The sequence below is a fragment of the Delphinapterus leucas genome, chromosome 1 (genome assembly GCF_059928025.1).
Source record: "Delphinapterus leucas isolate spDelLeu-1000000601 "Yukka" chromosome 1, BTC_Dleu_Yukka2, whole genome shotgun sequence".
Taxonomy (NCBI): domain Eukaryota; kingdom Metazoa; phylum Chordata; class Mammalia; order Artiodactyla; family Monodontidae; genus Delphinapterus; species Delphinapterus leucas.
This window is the reverse complement of record NC_143129.1, coordinates 76,582,001-76,603,630: the sequence shown is the minus strand read 5'-3', so window position 1 is coordinate 76,603,630 and position 21,630 is coordinate 76,582,001. Positions and strand designations below refer to the sequence as shown.

The 21,630-nt window shown below is 47.9% G+C and overlaps 1 protein-coding gene across 3 annotated transcripts; it reads right to left on the bottom strand.

The window, feature by feature from the left end:
* Positions 1 to 2,614: 2,614 nt before the first annotated feature.
* On the bottom strand, positions 2,615 to 19,200 carry LOC111167012 (SLAM family member 9-like). Of its 3 annotated transcripts, none has more exons than XR_016393579.1 (7): positions 19,070 to 19,200; positions 14,803 to 15,183; positions 12,932 to 13,228; positions 10,288 to 10,422; positions 9,994 to 10,085; positions 9,161 to 9,711; positions 2,615 to 7,803 (listed from the first exon to the last, which is right to left on the bottom strand). XR_016393579.1 is itself a non-coding variant. In XM_089913318.1 (7 exons), exons 1-6 carry the CDS (start codon positions 19,140 to 19,142, stop codon positions 9,616 to 9,618), a joined length of 1,074 nt encoding a protein of 357 aa, XP_089769444.1. In that variant the 5' UTR covers positions 19,143 to 19,200; the 3' UTR covers positions 2,615 to 7,803; positions 9,607 to 9,615. The 3 variants fall into 3 exon arrangements, 2 of the variants coding, with proteins under 2 accessions (XP_089769444.1, XP_089769450.1); XM_089913318.1 differs by having other exon boundaries at positions 9,607 to 9,711; XM_089913324.1 differs by having other exon boundaries at positions 2,615 to 9,711; positions 19,070 to 19,198.
* Between the last annotated feature and the right edge of the window lie 2,430 nt (positions 19,201 to 21,630).

Genomic DNA, 21,630 nt, shown 5'->3' with positions numbered 1-21,630 from the left:
CGGGCCATGTGTGTTTGTGTGTTTGGGCTTTAAAGGGCCTCGAGAAGTGCTACAAGTTCCCCTTAGCTTGTGTTCCATGTTGGGGAGGTTCAGACGTTCTCGTGGGCTCCTATAGGGGACATGAGGTGCTGAGAGGGGCCATGGGCCAGAAGGTGCCTGAGTCCAGAAATAAGAAAGGTCAGAGTGCAGCGACCTCGCTACAGAGGAGGCCATGGCAGGGACCAAGGACGTTACCAGCGTCGCCCACACTAGCCCAAGACAAGCAGGAACAGCCACATCAGCAGCAGATGCGGCAGAGGGTAGAGAGTGAGATCAAAAGAGCAGGGCAGACTTCCTTGGCAAAGGCGCACAAGGATCACAGAGAACAGCAAAATAAACTGAGCTCTCTTCCCCACTCTGCAGGGACAGGGAGTGAAGGAGGAGCAGTAGGGAAGATGGAAGTTGGAGGCAACAGGAAGGACCTTCCTTGACTCATCCTGTTGTGGAGATCTAGCACTTGGGTTCTCTGGGTATGGTAGCGTTTAGGCTACTGGCTCTTTTTCTCATGGGGCATTGTCATAGTTTCCTTGGATACCTCTCCTCTCCCATGCTGGGGATCTCACCCACCCTGTCACAGGTGACACTCTCAGGATGACCACCTATATTTTTCTCTATGGTTGCTGGTTTTGGCTGGTCCATTTCCACATGGACCAGCCAAGATTCTCTTTGTTGGGAATCTGTCGCCTCTCCAGATGCCCTTCTTGTCAAAGTTCTTTTAAGGCCCTACTTCTACTTGATAAAAATCATGTTCATTTCACTCATCAATGCCTTTGCAATTTCTTCCCTATTGGCAGCCAATATTTTACTACTATAAGCTGTTTCTGAAGCATTTTATCCCTTCAGTTTCTCAGGTATAAGTCAGACACTTGTCCAGTGCATCCCGAAGCTGCAGGGGACACACATCAAGTTCTCAGAATCATCTCACTGAAGCCCCTATCACCATGTTGAGGTGAGAGGTAGGCACCCATCAGGTTAGAGAGGGACTCAAAGCAGCACAGCTCTCTCCAAATAAAATCTCTTTCTGCTTATCTCCAAATCCTAAACTTTGTATGTCTTCAGTTTGGGTGAGAGAGGGTTAAGACTCTCAAACCAGTTTTCAGAACCTTCTTTAAAAATTCTACCCATGGGAAGTATTTGCCCAAGAAGTTTCATTATACCCTCTGTGTGCTATGGAGACTGTGAAGGTTCTGATAATGTGGAGGGCAAGCAGGTGTGATTTCAGCCGTGTGTGGTGACCGTTGGGGGTACGGGTAGTGAAGAGAGTTGATAGACTGGCTGCCTTCCCTTCTCTAAAACTGAGATTCAGTATCACTTTCTCATTATATAATTTTGCAAACTATTTCACGTCTCTAGGCCTCAGTTTCTTTGGCTGTGAAATGCCCTGCCTTCCCAGCTGACTGCTCAGAAACTACATGATAGTGGGTGAGTAACATGCTCTACAAATACAATAATAAGCTTTTGTTCCCTCCTGCCCCAGAGCCTGTGCCCCTTTCCTAGATCCTGGCCGACTAAGTATCCATCACACCAGGATGGTGCAATGTCACCCTGGAGTGCAGGGCCACAGAGGACCTGAAGGTGACCTGGGCAAGCAAGGGCCTCCCCAGGGAGCTGGAACAGAGGAACACTGGGGCCAAGCTCTGAGCCCCCCTAAGCCAGCCTGACTCCAGCCTCACCTGTGTGGTCAACAACCATGTGGACCAGAAAACTACCACCTTAGACCTTGGGGAACTCTCTTGGGATTAAGAGTGTGCCTGGCAAAGTGAGTGTGCCCACCTCTGCGGACATTCATTCCCGAGGAGATTGGGGGTATGGTAGGTTGGTGCTCATCATTGTCAAGAAGTATGATTCCAACCTCCCCAGCCCTTGGGACAGTACCAGATGAGATGGGAATCAGAGATAATAAAGGTTGGCATATGACCCAGGAAATTATGGGAGGAGGTACGACGGCTGTACCAGGCACTGATGTTTATCTCGGCTCTGCTCTAAATCCCACTTGAAGGGCCATTGAGTAGACAAGGAATCATATTTGTAATGAGCAAATAAGGAGAGGCAGGTTTTGACTCATGATATTAGAGGAGAGTTTTCTATAGTCAGTCATCCAAAACTGGAATAGATGCTTTGGGGCACAGTGACCTCATGTCACTGGTGGAGTGTAACTACAGGTAAAATCACTTGGTGGGTAGTTATAAAGCTCAGAATGGGGTCAGACTCCCTAGTGAGTTTTCTTCCAACATGGACATTCTTAGATTCTAGGAAAACTTCTTGGCAAAATCAGATTATTTTGAACCCTAAAGTCCCAGTTTCTCCAGAACCATCAGCTGGAGTAGAGTGCGTTCTGTTGAGGCGGTACACCACAGGGAGCATGGCCAGCCCAGGATCCATCACCCCGAAGCTTCTCACACCCTGCTCTGTTTCTGACCCAACAGAGACTACAACTCTATTCTTATTTCCATTATTGTGGACGATACTGGCAAGAGCTCTTCTGTTCCTCAGCCTCCTTGGGAAGCTGGAAATGGGGCTCACCAAGGAAAATCTCCAGCAGAAGAAGGGAAATTACAAGTGTCCAAGCAGCCTGGACAGCTAGGTTGGGACTTTATTTCCTTTTTCATGCTTTGTCAAGTTTTCTGAATCATAAATGAATGCTTTCTATCTTCTGCCAAGTTAAAAAAAAAATTTGCTAGCACAAAAATTATCTATTCTTTAAAGATGTGAGGAATTCACATTAGGCTTTGTGAATAGGCTTTGCCTCTTAAGTCATCAAAGGAGAAAACACTTATGTAAGTTTTATAATATTTTCTATGTTCATTTTTTAAAGTTTATACACACATGTAGATCAATTTTATCAAATCATATTTTTCTAGAAATTGTCCATTTAATAAAGATTTAAAATTGAATAGACATTAATTATGCACTATATTCTCTTAAGAGTTTTTCTTATTATTGTTGTTTTGGCTGTTTTAAATATGAGAGGATCTTGTTGAAAGGGTAAGTGATAAATTAGGTGATGTTTCCAGCCCTGAGAGCCACAGAATTCCATTAACCAGTTTATAGCTTTTCTCTTTTAGTCTATTTGCAAAAGCTATTTGGTGGCTCACCTGGTGGCAGGCGGTGTATTGAGGGAGTGTCTTCACCCTCCACACCCTCTACTACAATTTGGAAATGACAGAAATAAGGGTAGATGTTTTGGAGGGATTTTTTTTTTTACTTCTGGAGATTAAATAAAACACTATGTATCTGGATCACGGGAGAGATATAGTAATTCCAGTTGAGATCAAGGCAAGTCTTAATCTCACATATGCACGTGACCAAAGAAAGAATGTCCATCAGAAGGATGGTTAATAAGAAATGGGGCGTAAAGGGAGATGAGTGACAGAGGCAAACGAAGTGCTCCAACAGGCTGGCAGGAGAATCCCATGCCCTGGGCAGGGAAGTCCTACCACGGAGATGGAGAGCTCAGATGAGAAGGCCACTGGGATCCATTCCGGCAGCATCTGCTTACCTGCCCTGACTCAGGGCTTCCCATGTAGTCCAGTGGTAACTCGGCTTCCAATGTGGCCTATCTTTGGGAAGAGGATGCCCTGGTCAAGCTAACAGGGATATCTAGCCCAGTTAGCAAGTATACTTCTCACTGTAAATTAATAAATAAGCCTTCTGGTTTTGTTTACCAGTGTCTTTTAACATTTATTATCAAGATTTTGCATCCCCAAGGCAAAAGGGCAATGGATGAAATGGAGATTCTGGGTTTTGGCTAAGAATCTACATGTCAGACTCTGAACACATGGTGAACACATCAAAGTACAGTTGACCCTTGAACCAGATGAGTTTGAACTGCGCAGGTCCGCATATATGCTGATTTTCTTCAACAGACGTGTACAACAGTACTGTATGATCCATGGATGTTTGAACCCGTGGATGTGGAACTATGAATACAGGGGGCTGATTGTAAAGTTATATGTGAATTTTTGACTGCTCAGGGGGTGGGAGCCCCCTACGTTGTTCAAGAGTCAACTGTAATGCCAAACTGTAGGGCTTTGTCATTCACTCATTCCTTCACTCAACCAACATTTACTGGACTGCATAACATACTAGCACACGCTGAGAAGCATCTTGGAAGACAAACTCACAGCCTTTCTTTGCCATGTACATTCCCATTTGGATTTTATGAAGAGTTCATGTAGGCCCAAGGTTTCAGTTCTCAAGCCTGATCACGAATCAGAATCATCTATTGAGTTTTTAAAAAATATAGATGGTGCCCAGTTTCAGGATAGAGTCCAAGTATCTGTTCCTGAAAGCTCTCCAGTTGATCTAATGAACAGCCCAGATTGTAAGCAATTCATGGGGAGTGTCCATTTGGATCAACCAGACCACTTTGCCTGTACTATATAGACAGATCTACACATATTTGGGGTTATTTCAATAAAGATCCTGAAGGCATCAATCAATACAAAAGAAAGTGAAAATAAGCATAAGTACGTTAACTGGTTTAGATGATAAACTTCCTGTTGGTGTATATGTGGCTTTATCTACCTGAAGCACAGCTCTGATCATGTCACTGTCCTGCTAAAAATTTTTAATAGGTAATTTTTTTGATTAGTGTTATAAAGAAACTGATGATACAGAAAAAGAGACCGCAGAAGATAACCATTGTTAACTTCTTAACCTACTAGCTTTTAGACTATTTTATGCCCACATAAACATATTTATATATATTTACAATATAGGATAACACTATGCATGCTCCATAACTCATTTAATATTTCATGGGCAACTTTCCATTCAAATATATAAAGATGTAATTTGTAACTTATTCTCCTTATTACATAAATAGTATTCCCTCATGTGGAGAGAGTATGCTTTATTTAATTGGTATACAGTGGTCAAGAGCTTTCGACTCCAACTCCAAGATTTCAATTCCAGCTCTGCTACCTGTTAGTTATGTGACCTTGAGTAAGTTCATTAATTTATCAGTGTTGTGGTTTCCTGGGAATAATAATGGTATTTGCATAATAGGACTGTAGTTTATACTTTGAGGCCTCAGTACCCACCTGTCTTTAAACTACAGCCCAGAATAAATGTACCCTGTCACACAGCCTTGTGAAAGTACTATGGAGAAAAATAGACCATGGAGGAGAGAGGAGAGCACCGGGAAGTGTTTGCGGTTTTATATAGGGAGGTCAGGGTGGGTCTTACTGAAGAGTTAACATCTGTACAGAGACCTGAAGGAGGTGAGGGGACGAGACGTGTGGGTATCTAGAGGGAGAGAATTCTAGAGAGCAAAGGCCTTGAGGAAGGAGCATGCATGTAGTATCGAAGGAATGGCAAGGAGCCCAGTGTCCTAGAGGGGATTAGGAAGGAGGGGAGCATGGGAGATGAGGTCAGCTGATACAGGGCCTTCCAGATAAAGTGGGCCCATGGGGTAGTTCTGAGCTAACGAGTAATGTGACTCAACTTAGGTTCTGAAAAGATAAGTCTGGGTGATATTATGAAAATAGACATTAAAGGATTAAAGACAAAAGTAGGAGACTCGGAGGCTACTGCAGTAATCCAGGTGAGAAATGATGACCCTATTGGACTAGGGAGGTGGTGAGAAGTATTTTATTATAAGTATAATTTTTTCATATAGGTATATGAAAATAAGTATTTGAATATATATAGAATGAAAAGATATCAGTATTTTCTAATAGAGGGTGGGGTGTGAGAAAAATAATGAAGTCAAGGATGACACCAAGGTTTTGTGGCCAGAAGAAATGGAAGGGTTGAGGTGACATTTGGAGGGATCAGAAATTGTATAGGAAGCATGTTTGGGGAGTTTGAATTTAGATATGTCAAGATGGAGATGCTTGTTATACACGCAAGTGGAGATGTCAAGTAAACAGTTGGATATTTACAATGTGGAGTCCAGGGGAGGGATCATATCTTTAAGTCCCTTTTGCCACATAAGGTCATGTAGTCATGGGATTACTGCATGGCCATAACATCAAAAAGAAATGAGTGTAGACAGTGAAGAGACGTGGTCTGGGTGGTCTGGGTATGAACCCTGGGTTATTCCAAAATTTAGAAGTTGGAGATATCGGAAAGATAATGATAAAGGAAATTAAGGAGCAACCACCCAGTAGGAGGAAAATAATGTGAATAGTGAATGCAAAGCGAAAACAGTGTTTCCAGAAAATATAGGTCCACTGCGGCTGAGAAGTTATGGGAAATGAGGATTGAGAATTGACCACTGGATTTAACAACACGAAGTTCCCTGGTGACTGGACAAAAGCAGACTCAACAAAGAGGTAGGGGCAATGGATGACAAGAGACAATTCAAGAGAGAAAGAAATTTCTTCAAATAAAGTATACAAATGGTCAATATGCTCATGAAAACATGTTCATCATGAATCATTTGAGACATGCAATTCATAACCACAATGAGATAGCACTTCACCAGCACTAGGATGGCAACAATCAAAAAATAACAAGAGTTGGAGATGATGTGGAGAAATTCTCATACATTGCTGGTGGAAATGTAAAAATGGTGCAGCTGCAGGTGTAAGATGGGAATGAAAGAATAAGAGGAGAATGGAGTACAAGAAGCTTTATGAAGGATAACCCAATGGAAGACAGTAACTTGCTGGATGTCTGGGATGATAGAGAGAAAGGAATCACAGTGTGTGAAATTATTATCCCCTGATATGCCTACATCACTTACACTTGGGAGAACTTCTGTAGGGTACTTAACATCTCTGGATTTTAATTTTCCATTTGTACATTGAGGATATCTGCCTCACATAATTGTTGAATGAAGTTATGAATAACAATGGAAAAGGAAGTTGGCCTGAGAATAGTGATGCTGAAATCCACAATACACATTGAATGAGAGGAAGTAACTCCCACAAGACCCAAGAGGAAGAAGCATCTCTGCTTTTTTTTTTTTTTTTTTTGCGGTACGCGGCCTCTCACTGCTGTGGCCTCTTCCGTTGTGGAGCACAGGTTCTGGACGCGCAGGCTCAGTGGCCATGGCTCACGGACCCAGCTGCTCAGCGGCATGTGGGATCCTTCTGGACCTGGGCACGAACCTGTGTCCCCTGCATCTGCAGGCGGACTCTCAACCACTGCGCCACCAGGGAAGCCCCAAAGCATCTCTGCTTTGAATGTCTCATCTGAGCCAGAGGGCAGGGTCTCTCATTCCATGTCTCCCACCCATATCTCCTACCCCACTGTCCACTTAAGGGACAATTCCTCTTTCAACCACCAACTGCTCCATCCATCATCAGGATGAACTCATTCCAAGTTGGGGCACCTGAGTCAGAAGACCGGGATCCTTGGAAGAGGAACAGATGGAGGATATTCTCCTCTGAATACTCCAGGATTACGAGGTCTTCAGTGACCATGTGGCAAAGGATAAGATATGAATGCTGGAATTGTCCAGTGTCGGATTTAAGGCTTTGCTCTGCCACCAACTATTTTGGGACATTGTTTACTTGTCCTGCAAAATGGGGATAAGTAATACCTACCCTAGAGAGTTCTTATAAGAATAAGAAGAAATGATATTTATAAAATGCCTGGGACAAAACCTGGTTCATGATAGGCTTGGAAAGTCAAGTTCCCTTCCTCTTTCATTTTTCTTTCTCTTCTGCTTTAGGTGGGAGGGGAGGGGTCAATGGGTGGTCACATCTTACAGTGCTTCTGGACTGATGGGCACTGATACCCAGCCATGACCGGTCACCTGGGATGCCAGTGAGAGATGTCATCTTTTTCCTTCTCAGCCTTCTGTTCAGCCTGAGCAGAAAGAGGTTAGAAAGAGCCTTATTATGGAAACTCTGCTCCTCTCTTATTCATGCACCATCTAGCAGGATCCTAGCATAACGCTCAGTCCTTTAGCTCAGAACTTGGTTTTCTGAGGTCAGAAGTGAAGCAGCTGAGCTTGCTGAGCTGGGAGGGGCACCAAGAGACCCAGGAATCTAGGCCAGCAGACAAAGAACCACAGATCATAGTATCAGAGTGAGTCCCTCTCTGATTCAAGAGCTGGGACTCAAGGCAGGAGGCGGAGGCTTTGAGGAGGTGAGGACCCCCAGGGAGAGGAGAAGCTTCCAACAATACAGTGCAGGCTACATTAGGTCCTCAGGCAACGTGAAGCTGGATGTGGGTTGGGGAAACCAGGCAGTGTCATTGGAGTTCATCATGTCCTCTTTGCTTCCTTGTGGAGTCACTACCAGAAAGACCTTCAGCAGCCTCTGTGCTCTGGGTCTTGTCTGCTCCCAACTCTCTGTGGGAGTTGGGAGTAAGGGTAGCTCAGACACTTCACAGAGAGAGGTGCTTGTCTCCTTGGCACCGGCCCCCTAAAGCCCCAACACCCTCCTGAGGGAGCCCCAGGTGAGGCTAGCAGGGAAGACTCATGACCAACCCAAAGCAAACCTACGGCAGGGGCCTTGATTATGTCCAAGTTGTCTGAAAAGGACAGGTGTGGGAGAAGAGACTATTTTCAAACCTATGGGAACATGTAGAACATGTGACTTGGAAGGGGGTTTGGGGTTGGAATGGTAGGATTCCAATACACAGGGATGGGAGGAAGGGATAGGGAAAGGGAGCCATCATTTCAGGCCGAGGGATGTGAGTGAGCAAAGAGGAGGCTGACCTAGGATCCGAGGCCAGCAGGGCTGTGGGGTGCTGAGGGTCAGTAGAAGAGGCAGGAGAGGGTTGGCTCAGACCTTCCTACAAGCCTCACCCCTCACCCCTCATAGCAGCCTCGTCAAGGGGAGGTGGGAGAGACATACTGCACTTCCATTCTAATGACCAAGTACCCCTACCCCAGACAAGGAAGGGCTGAAGCTGCTTTCCTAAGAACACAAGTCCCAACTTGGGTCCCTCTCTGAGAAACAGAAGTCTCAGAAGGTCCAGAAACAGTACAAATTCCTTTGCCCACTCCACAAGAGGTGGATTTGAGGTCTACGAGCTGAAACTGAGGTTAGTACTAGTGGTCAGAGAAAAGGGCTGTGGCCCAATGTATAATATACACCAGATACTCCCCCAACATACACACAGACACACACACAAACACACCGCTCGACACAAACCTTTTGCCCTATACAGGGTGCAAAGGAAGCCTCAGGCCAGCCCTCTGTGGGATCCCACCTACCCATGCTGCCTCCACGGACCCCCAACTCAGTTTCCAGCATCAAGGTCCTAACCCCTTCTTCTGCGGCGTGGTCAATATCTTCTACGTAGTCCCCATGCCTGGGCTGTGTTCTCAGAAAGACATATACCAGCCACACAGCAGAGGCTGTGTGAATTATCCTGTGCAGGAAGGTTCTCTTTGGGAAGCTTCAGGAGGAGAGTGGTCAGGATATGAGTTAATGATGGAAAAAGAGCCCTCATCTTGCAGGGTGAGGATCCTGAGTGGGAAGGCAGCTTGGAGAGGTGACAGGGGATATGACAAGGCCATGTATGCCCAGGGAGTTGAGGGCAGGAGGGTCAAAGTAACACAGACCAGGGCAGCTGGAGCTGGACCAGAGCTGAGAGGTGCAGGTGTCTGCAAGGATCAAGCTCCGAGTGGAGGTGTCCTAGGAGTTCCAGTTCTCCTACCTCCTCCAATTAAATTATCTTCATGGCTTCACTTTCTGGCTTATGGACCTCACTGTAGACAGTATTAACAGGCTCCTTTTCTTCTAAATGTCGCTCACCAATACCCTAGGAATGCAAGACAGAGAGCTCCTAGAACAGCTGAGAGAGGCCCCAGAGGGACCCACATGGAACCAATGCTGCTGACGTGAGTTGCACGTGAATTCCCCCAAAGCGCCCAGCACTGCACTGGCCCCAGTTATAAATTTTCTCAGTAAATACCACTGACCACCTGGAAAGAGTTAAAGAGACAGCGGGGCCAGGAAATGCAGATGACTGGGTTGACAGGCCCAGACCCAGGTGAGGACGGACCCAGGAGAGCCCAGGCTGGGCACAGCTCCCAGCTCTCACCTTGCGTGTGCCCTTTCGAGACTCCTGCTGGCTCAGCTCTGCGTACTGGATGCCGCTATCATTGTCCCTGTAGTCCTCCTGCAATTCTGTACCTGAGTCATACACAGAGTGGAGCTTGAACCTGGGCCTTGAAAACCCTTACGCTCCCCCACTGTTATGAACCCCAAGGCCAAGGCCACACCCACCATTCCCTCTGCAGAGAGATTCCTTGAGCAGCAACATGCAGAAGGAAAGGAACCAAGGGTCCAGTGGGGGAGGGGAGGTATCAGGGCAGGAGGGGGAAGTGCAACCTGCCTCTTCCAGTCTCCATTTTCTTCTTCTTCTCACGTGTCTTCCAAAGGTACAGTCCTCCTCCAAGGATCAACAGCACAGCCACGACAGCCCCTAGGATGCCTGGCAGGGGGTCAGCACGGACCTGTCCTTGTGAATCTGTTTCCCTCACACAGAGAGAATGAAGAAAGTTAAGGCAAGACAGAACCTAAAATACCCATTGGCAAGGGGAGATAGAGAGAGAGCAGGTGGAGAGCTCTGAAGGATCCAGGTTCAGAAGCTGAAGAGGGTGGAGCATGTCAGGTTCATCCATTCAACCAGGTCCTGAGCTCCTGCTTGGTGCCAGGGGTACTGCGATGAGCAAGATGGGGTCACCCAGGGGGGGAAGACTGAGAAAATACCAAAGTCTGCCAGCCAGAGGGACTGCAGTGCAATAGAGGTTTACACCTTGTACACATGTCTTCAGGGAGGGCCTCCCAGAGGAGGTGATGCGTAAACTGAGTCTTGAGGGAGGAATAGGAGTTAACTAGTATTCAGCGTGGGCACAGAATTCCAGGAAGGAGGGGCACCACATTTGAGAAATGACTGTGTCAAATCGCCAGCCCTGGGAGCTGCCATCATCCCACTGCAGCAGGGAGGAGCCAGGTGAGGAGGATCAGAGGGAGAAGAGTCTCTTTCCAGAGGGTTTTTTTTTTGTTTTTTTTTTTTTTTTTTTGCGGTACGCGGGCCTCTCAGTGTTGTGGCCTCTCCCGTTGTGGAGCACAGGCTCCGGACGCGCAGGCTCAGCGGCCATGGCTCATGGGCCCAGCTGCTCCGCGGCACGTGGGATCTTCCCGGACTGGGGCACGAACCCACAACCCCTGCATCGGGAGGCGGACTCCCAACCACTGCGACACCAGGGAAGCCCTCCAGAGGGTTTTGTGGGTCATGCTGAGCACTGAACTTTATCTGAGACTTCAGGATGGGGCTGAGGGGAGAGTAATGTGGGATTTTAAGTGATGCTGACACCTCAGTTCCTCCCAGCAGCTCATGGGGGATGGGTGAGAGGGGCAAGACTACACTCAGGATACCGGGTCATTCATTCATTCAATGAAATCCTGAACTGTGAGCAGTGCCAGGAGCTTTGCTTGGTACATGAATTCAAAGGAGAAAAAGACATGACCTCTGCCCTCAAGGTGTTCCAGGCTACAGCAGAGACAAACCCATAAGCAGCTTTGCTATTTAGTGTGGGGTGGCTATGGACTGCTCCTTAAAGGGGATGATTCTTGAGGGCAGGACAGTTATAGCACCTGCAGGGCCCTGTGCCACATGAGATTGAGACACCCTTGTTCAAACTTTATTAATATCAGAACTATAACCAACCACAGGATCCTGTGTTACTGTGCTGGTCGCATGCCTATGACCTGAGGGAAATCCTTGAACAGGAATAAGCAAGGAAATGAAGGACTCTTTTTTTTTTTGTGGTACGCGGGCCTCTCACTGTTGTGGTCTCTCCCGTTGCGGAGCACAGGCTCCGGACGCGCAGGCTCAGCGGCCATGGCTCACGGGCCCAGCCACTCCGCGGCATCTGGGATCTTCCCGGACCGGGGCACAAACCCGTGTCCCCTGCATCGGCAGGCGGACTCTCAACCACTGCCCCACCAGGGAAGCCCGGAAGTGAAGGACTCTTGACTTGGGATGGCTGATGGTAGAGGAAACAGCATTTCCAGAGGCTCAGAAGCTTATAATAGCAGAACACATTCAGGAGCTCCAAGCAAACAATTCCGTGCGAAGTGTATGAGGTAAGAAACATGGGCAGAGGAGCATCTGAGCCCTGAATCCTACAGGGAGCCAGTGGGTCATGCTCCTACAGATGACACAGATCAATTTCAAAATCCAATGTCTTTTCAAAAGATTACAGTGGATGCACTATGGACAATGGATGAGGTGGGGGACGTACTGGAAAGCTATTGCCCTGGACCAGCTCTGACACTGCACTACAGCATATGGGAAGGAAAGAGATGCCCAGCAGGCAGGCAGATAGGCACAGGCAGCAGGGAGCGTGGGTCAGGGGAGGTGTGGGCCTTCAGGGAAATACATCTCTAGGGAACACCTCTGCGGGCTGCAGCCCTAGTTCTCCTCACCTCCCCCATCCCACCCCTGCTTTCCCTCCAGGACCAGCTGGGACTGGGAGCTGCTCATCTGGAGCTCGGTGGACAAGACTTGCATCAAAAACAAATCCCTGGGCTTCCCTGGTGGCACAGTGGTTGAGAATCCGCATGCTGATGCAGGGGACACGGGTTCGTGCCCTGGTCCGGGAAGATCCCACATGCCGCGGAGCGGCTGGGCCCGCAAGCCATGGCCGCTGAGCCTGCGCGTCCGGAGCCTGTGCTCTGCAACGGGAGAGGCCACAACAGTGAGAGGCCCGTGTACCGCAAAAAAAAACAACAACCCTAAAACACAAAAAAACAAATCCCTTGTTTCTTAGGGGGAAAAAGAGGGGGTGGAGAGGTGGGCATGGATGTGACAATTAAAAGCAGAGATGAGTTTTCTGTACCTCCCAGACTCCTGTATGGGGTGACCCGATGGAAAGTGGTGCTCATAACATAGTGGGGAGAAAAGCCCAGAACCCTCACCCCAGTGCAGCTGAGCTCCGAGAATGCCCCTCCCCTCTGGCAGGTACACTCACCATGGACACAGACTTCCCCAAGGTCTAAGGTGGCAGTTTTCTGGTCCACCTGGTTGCTGACCACACAGGTGAATCTGGCACTGGGCTGCCTCAGGGGCAGGTTCACAGGCAGGGTCCAGGAGTTGGGGGCTGGTCCCAGTGTCACGCTCTGCTCCAGCTCCCTGGGGAGGCCCTTGCTCTGCCAGGTCACCTTCAGGTCCTCTGTGGCCCCTGAGGCTCTGCACTCCAGGGTGACATTGCACCAGCCTGGTGTGATGGACAGTAACTTGGACAGGATCTGGGGAAGGGGCACCGGCTCTAGGGTAAGAGGGACAAAAGAATGGAGCCTCACATGAGTGGAGAACAATACAGTCTGCACATTCTCATCCATCATCTCATTGAAACCCTGGCATCCTCCCTTTAATGATGGTGAATGCATTTTGCAAGTAAAACACAATTTGCTCAATACTTAATACATAGCAAGTGACAGTAAAGAAGGGAGCCACTGAGTTAAGCCCTATGTTATTTCACTAGATTGAGCAAGCCTTAAAAATCTCCAACAAGAAAATAAAACCTGGATACCACCTACCCAAGGCACATTATTTCTAAGAAAATGGGGTTTCCTCTGGAAGGGGAAGAAGTCTGGGACAGAAAGGCTAGTCCCAGATCAGGACTTGACCTCTTCTGCTCAGATAATGCCTGGGTTTGCATAGCCCGTAGAGAAGGAGGACATCTGGCCAGCACTGGGAGCCCAGAGAAAGGCCCTGTGCTCCCAACAGTGGAGACATTTGCGGGAGATGCGGTGGTAGCAACTAGGAATGACGAGTCCGAGTCAGGTTAGAATATGCCGCTGAACTTGAGAAGTGACATATTGATAACTTGGTCTTAGAAATCACATGGGGACCTAAAGCTATAACAGCCACTCTCACAGCAGGTATTTTCCTATGCAGACAGGGACTTTAGGGAAAGAAAGTGTTGGCTAAGTGAGGTTCTTTGGAAGTGTTGCAGTATAACCTTTCTCCCACGTCTACTGAGGCTTCTAGAGCTGGATTTGTGGAGTCTGCAAGTGAGGCTGGCCTTGGGCTGGTGCTGAGTAAAAGGAGAGGAGGCACTAACTACGTGGGTTTATGAATTGTGGTAGGTGAATAATGGACCCCAAATACGTCCATGTCAATCCTCAGAACTTGTGAATATGTTAGGTTACATGGCAAAATGGAATTAAAGTAACAGGTAGAATTAAGGTTGCTAATCATTTGACTTTAAAATAAGGAGATTGTTCTGACTTCCTGGATGGGACCAATGTAATCACAAGGGTCCCTGAACGTGGAAGAAGGAAGGAGAGGAAGGAGGTTAGAGGGACAAGAATGTGAGAAGAATTGGTCCCACTATTGCCAGGTAATGTAAGCAACCACTAGAAGGTAGAAAAGACAAATAAATGAATCTCCTGGAAACTCTAGAAAGGAACACAGCCCTGCCAGCACCTCGACATGGGCCCAGTGAGACCCGTATTTGACTTCTGACCTACAGCACGGTGAGATCATAAATTTGTGTTTTATTAAGAATTTAAATTATAGCAATTTGTTCTAGCGGCAGTAGACAACCAATACACAAGTTAAGTAAATCTAGACCTATAAAGTATAATAATTGTTTCGGCAATATCATTTCCCCAAATTTCCATTCTCCTCTCCCAAAATACTGAAGTGGTTTATCCCTGCTGTGAATCTCAGCTCTGCTCACCATTTGCAGTAAACCCACTTACCCTCATTGCAGAGGAGAAAATAGAATCTGAAGGCTGGTGTCTGGAAGGAATCTTGAAAAATGGGACCTGTGTGAAACTCGTAGCACAAAAGAAGGAGGTAAGCCATGGGATGGGGTCAGATGCTGTCACTTACCATAGACAGTAAGGGGGAAAACTTGGTTAAGTTCTATTCCTCCAGTGAAGCTGGCTCGAGCCCGGTACAGTCCACTGTCCTCAGAGGTCAGGTTCTCAATATTCAGGGACAAGATGCTGGGCACATGGACCCTCTGCTGATACTTATCCTGCAGGCTGACCCAAGTGGGAGCATCTGCCCCAGCACTGACTCGCAGCAGGACTCTGTAGTTTGAGTCAGGGCCAAAGCCCCATGTGACCTCCTCCAGGTGAGCTTCTTGCTTCCTGGTCACATTAAACGATACAGAACCTCCTCGGACCCTGTGCAGAGGAACATGGGCTCCAGAATCCTGAACTCCAGAGCCATGTGTCCCAGAACTCTTGACCCCAGGGCAGCAGACGCCTAGGGCATTGGAAACAGGAAATGTTTTTTTTTTTTTCAGTAACAATAAAGGAGAAAACCACAAAACCCATCTTTTAAATGAAATTCATCCAATATACTCCCTTGATTCTTAGGAGGAAGCCTAGTAAAATGAATCTGAAGCAATTCTAGAATTAAGTCCTGGCTCTAGTGAATTGTAACCTTGAACAGGTTACGTAAACTTGCTAACCTGCAGTTTCCTCACCTGCTTCATAATGACAGTATAAACTGAATGAGATCATGGATCAAAAGCACCTGGCAGGGGCTTCCCTGGTGGCGCAGTTGTTAAGAATCTGCCTGCCAATGCAGGGGACATGGGTTCGAGCCCTGGTCCGGGAAGATCTCACATGCCGCGGAGCAACTAAGCCCGTGTGCCGCAACTACTGAGCCTGCGCTCTAGAGCCCGTGAGCCACAACTACTGAGTCTGTGTGCCACAACTACTGAAGCCCGCGCGCCTAGAGCCCGTGCTCCGCAACAAGAGAAGCCACTGCAATGAGAAGCCCGCGCACCGCAAGGAAGAGTAGCCCCTGCTCGCCTCAACCAGAGAAAGCCCACGCGCAGCAACGAAGACCCAACACAGCCAAAAATAAAATAAATAAATTTATCAAAAAAAAAAAAGCACCTAGCAGAGTTTCTGTCAAACCAAATGCATAACTGTAGAAGGAGCTTCTTAAGTGTCTCCTCACGTTCACATCCTTGTGTAATGCCCTCCCCTAGAGTGTGGGCTGCACCTAGTGACTGGCTTCTAAGGAATGGACCACAGCAGACTTGATGAATGTCACTCAGTGATACTAGGTTATAGGAGACTGTGACTTCCCTCTTGCTCTCTCTCTCCTTCACTCCCTCTCTTGCTCGCTCTGAGAAACCCAGCTGCCGTGTTGTCAGCTGTCCTAAGGAGAGGCCCACGTGACAAGGAACGGAGGGAGCCTCTGGCCAACATCCAGGGAGGAACAGGGACCCTCAGTCCAGCAGCCACAGGAACTGCCTCCCATCAGCAATCACATGAGTAGGCTTGGAAGCACATCCTGCCCAGCTGACCCTGAGCTGATGCAGCCCCAGCCAAGACCTTGATTTCAGTCTGGGAGACCCTGAGCCAGAGGACCCAGCTGAACAGCTCCTCTGTTTTGACCCACAGAAACTGTGAGACTATGCCTGGTGGTGTTTTAGGTACTAAGTTTTGGGGTGACAGGTTACACAGCAGTAGATAGCTAACACAAATATGAAGGCTGCTCTCTTTCCTGCTCCTTCTAGGCGGTGTAGTAGGCAGGACAGGCTAGGCTGTGCTGCATAACAAACAGTTACAATACCTCAGGGTCTTAGAACAAGGGGAGTTTATATCCCCCACCACGGGTTCCATGAGAGAGTGAGGAGGGTGTCCTGTCACACATGGCAGAGGTTTCGCCTCCTTGTGGCTGCACCCGTGGAACCCACAGCATCCTCACAGGCTCCCAGCCCCGCAGCAGGGAGGGGAGACAGGAGAATCACACAGGGGGTTTCATTGCATCTGTCCAGAAGGAGCATGATCACTGCTCTTGTTTTGTGGCCAGCATTTGTCACAAGGCTCTGGCTAACTGCCAGGGACTAGAACATGAGGGGAAGCATGATCATTTAGTGAGCTCTGCTGTCCCTGCCACCAAGACAGCACTTCCCTAGCCAGGCCCCAAGAGGCCGCATTAGGCCTTCCTTGGTCATTTTCCTGCAGAACTGTGACCAGTGGGCACATTCGCCTCAGGGCCACCTCCTCCAGAGCCCACCCTCCCGCTTCAGACACAGACCGCAGGGACCCAATACCCCCTTTCCTGGGGACCAAGGTAGGACAGAACAGGACCAGGGAAAGTGTCTTATCCTGAAAAGATGATCAATCTGCTTCTTCCACCAGGTCAGGATCCATCTGCCTGGGTTGGCCTCTGGTTTCCAAGGTCCCAATCCTCTCTCCAATTCAATAAATCCTCATTATTTCAGGCCTGCCTCCCTCCTGCTGTACTTATTCCCATTCCTGGCTCTCAATGGAAGCAGAGAATAGCTCGTGCCAGCGTTCATATGCACAAGTATTTCAGATATTTCTTTGTCTTTATTTAATCACTAAGTCACTTAACCAGGCATCTCCTCCAGGTCAGGTCTTAGGGGGGATCTCCCCAGGCCCCTCCTGTCACAGAGAAGGAGGCGCCCCAGGGGGTGAACTTGTCCTGGGTCACACAGGGCAGAGCCACGCCTGGAGCCAGGGCTCCTATCTCCCAGCCCAGTGCTTCTCCCCTGCAGGAGCCACCCATCACCTCCCCAACCCTGTCCCTGTCCTCCCCAGGAGCTCCCCTGCCAGCACTGCTCTCTCATCACCAGGATCAGAGCAGTTCCTAGAGGCTCATCCTCCAACTTTCCTCTCCTAGGAAAGGGGAAGCAAGTACTTAGAGGGGTTTAGCAGGGCAAGGACTTCTGGCAGGCTGAGAGGGTTAGACAGCAGCCTAACCAGACTCCCCACTTGCTGGAAAGGAGGGAACCAGGGAGAGAAGAGGCTCAGCCTTCAGGCTGCAGGGAGGACCCACCCAGAAGGGAATGGTGAGCCCAGCTGCGAGGAAGATGGAAGAAGACGTAGAAAGAGAAGGAAGGCAGCAAGAACTGTGATCTACAAAAGATCTAATCCTGAAGAAGAAAATAAAGCTGGGGGGTGTGGTTACAAACAAGACAGAGTAAAAGTTTATGTAAATAATATAAAATTTAACACTTGCAAATCAACTTAAAATTTTGTCCATTTCCCTCCTCTCTCTCTCCCTCTCTCTCTCTCTCTTATGTAATCTTCCAACCCCAGAGCCTACGGAGAAAACTCTAAATAACAGAACATATTTTCCAGTTATGTAAAATTGAAGAGAAGGCCTACATTTTACTGTAGACGTAAATTTAACTTGTTAAAAAAGAGGTCATGTTTTACAAAGCTCATTCTTATTTCAAGACATCTGTTTATAAAAGTTCTCTAATTCATTAAATTTCATATAACTCCTGCAAGTTTATTTAGTGGCTGGGTCACTAAAACAAAAAGTTAAAACAATAGAAGCTTTCCAACTTTCTCCAGAATTCATAATTCACTGGGTATTAGTATTTCCTCATCAGTTTTCACTTAATTTCCTTATACATAATCATATAATCTCCCAGGAAGTCCTGTATGTGATTGCGGTGTTGTCCAGTCTTCAGTTCATTTTCACTTAACTCCCTATTGTTTCTACTTCCATTTCTCTTCTCCCGAAGTTCACTCCCTTCTGGAGCCCGCATTACCAGTCTGCTGTCCCTTCTGTAGTTTCTCCATATTCTTTCTACAAGTGGGTATACAGAAATTTTAGAGGCTGCTGTTCCCTTTATCAAAGCAGAATCTCACTGTATCCGACATCTTTCATCTTGCTCAAGAACCCAGACCAGAGTTGCTTCCTCCATCTCAGACACAGGGTTCTTGTTGGCCCCCTCCCCCATAGGACAACTGCACAGGCTGCCAGTTCCCCTCTGAGTCCACACCAGGGGAGCTTCACTCCCCAGCCCTTCCACGCCAAGGAGCGGCTTTCTTTGTCTGCCTCCCTCTTCCCAGGCAGCTCCATGCTCTCCCAGCCTCTCTGTTATTGCACAGAAGCAGCCTCACCTCCCTGGAGATGTTTCCCTTAATGCAGCCAAGGCTGCCTGAGCACAGGGGTCCCAGGCTCGCCACAACCAAAAGGCCATTTTGTTTTTCTGTTCCCCCCAGGGCTCTAAACCAAATGCACTGTATTTGCTAAATAATTACAGAGCTGTCTTGTCTTTTTGTTCACCAAAGACTTTAGACGTGGACAGGGGACATTGCCTCCCTGCTCCCCCCAAAGGCCCTCCCTCCCAGCAGCCCGGGCCACTCACTGAGGAGTAGGCTGGTGAATCCCAGGAGCCGGGAGGCCCAGCAGAGATGGGGGTCTTCTGAGCAGGGCCCCATCACAGGCTGCCTGCCCGCCTGTGCAGCTGTGGAAGAAAGGTCTAGGAGGAGGGGCAGGAGAGAAGGGAAGTGTCACTCAGAGGGACACTTAGGCTCTTCCCCACCCCTAGGGCGGGGCTAGCATGATTATGCTCTGGGTTGACAGCCCACCAGCCTGTAGTAAGCCACTCAGATGTTTCCTATTACTATCCCCAGCACTTACAGTAGGACCTCAATAAACAAGTGCAGAATAAATGCATAAACAACTCCACTACTGGAGACGCCCCATCCCTGTGCTCACACCAGCTTGTTCCTCTCACACTCCCCACACTAGCACTCACTATAACTCCCTTACCTGTTTCCCTGGGGTTAGGCTGAGCCGCTCATCAGTGTCAGCCTATGGTTGAGCACAGAAGTCATGCTATTTCAGCCAGGGTAGGCTGGGCCTCTGCTGCCTTGGGTGCTGTCTCCTCTGTCTTTACACTGTTTAATGAGTTTGGTTTTCCATAAACTTCAAATGTCAGTTGCTTAAGTAGGAAGCAAAGCTCTTAAGTAAGAACAAAGCTCTTTGGGGGAAGTGTCAGCTCCCCATATCACAAATGCAAATATTGGCATTTACTGCTTGCACCCTTCTGGCTTTCCAGCTGCCCCTAGTGTTACTTATTCTCCCTACACACAGGGCAAAGCCAGACCCCACGGTATTTGATAGGCTCTTGTCTGCCTCCTTCCCACCATTTCCCTTTAAGCCTCTGCCAGGCCTGCTCCTGCTATCACAGACGGGCAGGGATAGATATCTACACACCCCTCCTGGCCACAGCCTCAGCTGCCTCAGACCCACTCCCACCTACTGAGGCTCAGGCTCTGGCCTCTTCTCGCCAGACTGAATACCCCACAACATCGGAGAACTCTTGGGCCCACACCGTAGGGGGCCAGCACCATGTACCTAACTCCTGGGCGGTGCCTCCTTCTCATCCCCACTGAGACTTCTCCCTCTGCTGCCCCAAGGCTGAGGAGCCCCATGCAGGACTGGCCCCATGACCATGCACTCGACATAGTCATGGCACTGTATATTAAACCCATTTTATGGATGTGAAAACTGAGACCAAACGAGGCAGTGTAATCTGCAAAAGGTCATACAGTGAATCAAGCATAGGGTCTGGGCTCTCGACAACAAACTCTAGAAAAAAAACCCCAACAACACAGCCACTGTCCCATCCCACTGTGTGGCCTTAAGCAAGTCACCTGAGTCCATTCTGTGCTCCTTAAATTGCTCTGCTGAATCCCAGACAAGAGAATATCCAACGCTGGCTTATTCCCTCCAACCTCCTCTAGTAATGGGGAAATTACTGCAAAAGGTAATGAGTCCTGTGGTCAGAAACTTCTTGCCTGGGCTCAAAATCCAGGCAACTCACCCACTGGTCACTCTCAGAGTGATGGGGAGCAAGTTTCATATTTTCGCTCTCCCATGTCCTATAAGTCCTCTTGTGTTAGTCCTCTCGTGTTTGGGTCTGTAAACCATCTGCTCAGGATTTGGGGAGGGAGGAGGAGCCTAGAGAGAGGGAAACAGCAATGCAGCTACAGGCCAGGGACACTGGAAGACAGACAATAAAAATTCCATGCTGGCAGAACACCAGGGACGTTTTGGGTTTTTTTTTTTTTTTTGGCTATGCTGTTACATTTTATTTATTTATTTTTTACATCTTTATTAGAGTATAATTGCTTTACAGTGGTGTGTTAGTTTTGCTTTATAACAAAGTGAATCAGTTATACATATACATATGTTCCCATATCTCTTCCCTCTTGCGTCTCCCTCCCTCCCACCCTCTCTATCCCACCCCTCCAGGCGGTCACAAAGCACCGAGCTGATCTCCCTGTGCTATGCGGCTGCTTCCCACTAGCTATCTACCTTACGTTTGGTAGTGTATATATGTCCATACCACTCTCTCGCTTTGTCACAGCTTACCCTTCCCCCTCCCCATATCCTCAAGTCCATTCTCTAGTAGGTCTGTGTCTTTATTCCTGTCTTACCCCTAGGTTCTTCATGACATTTTTTTTCTTAAATTCCATATATATGTGTTAGCATACGGTATTTGTCTTTCTCTTTCTGACTTACTTCACTCTGTATGACAGACTCTAGGTCTATCTACCTCATTACAAATAGCTCAATTTCGTTTCTTTTTATGGCTGAGTAATATTCCATTGTATATATGTGCCACATCTTCTTTATCCATTTATCCGATGATGGGCACTTAGGTTGTTTCCATCTCCGGGCTATTGTAAATAGAGCTGCAATGAACATTTTGGTACATGACTCTTTTTGAATTTTGGTTTTCTCAGGGTATATGCCCAGTGGTGGGATTGCTGGGTCGTATGGTAGTTCTATTTGTAGTATTTTAAGGAACCTCCATACTGTTCTCCATAGTGGCTGAACCAATTCACATTCCCACCAGCAGTGCAAGAGTGTTCCCTTTTCTCCACACCCTCTCCAGCATTTATTGTTTCTAGATTT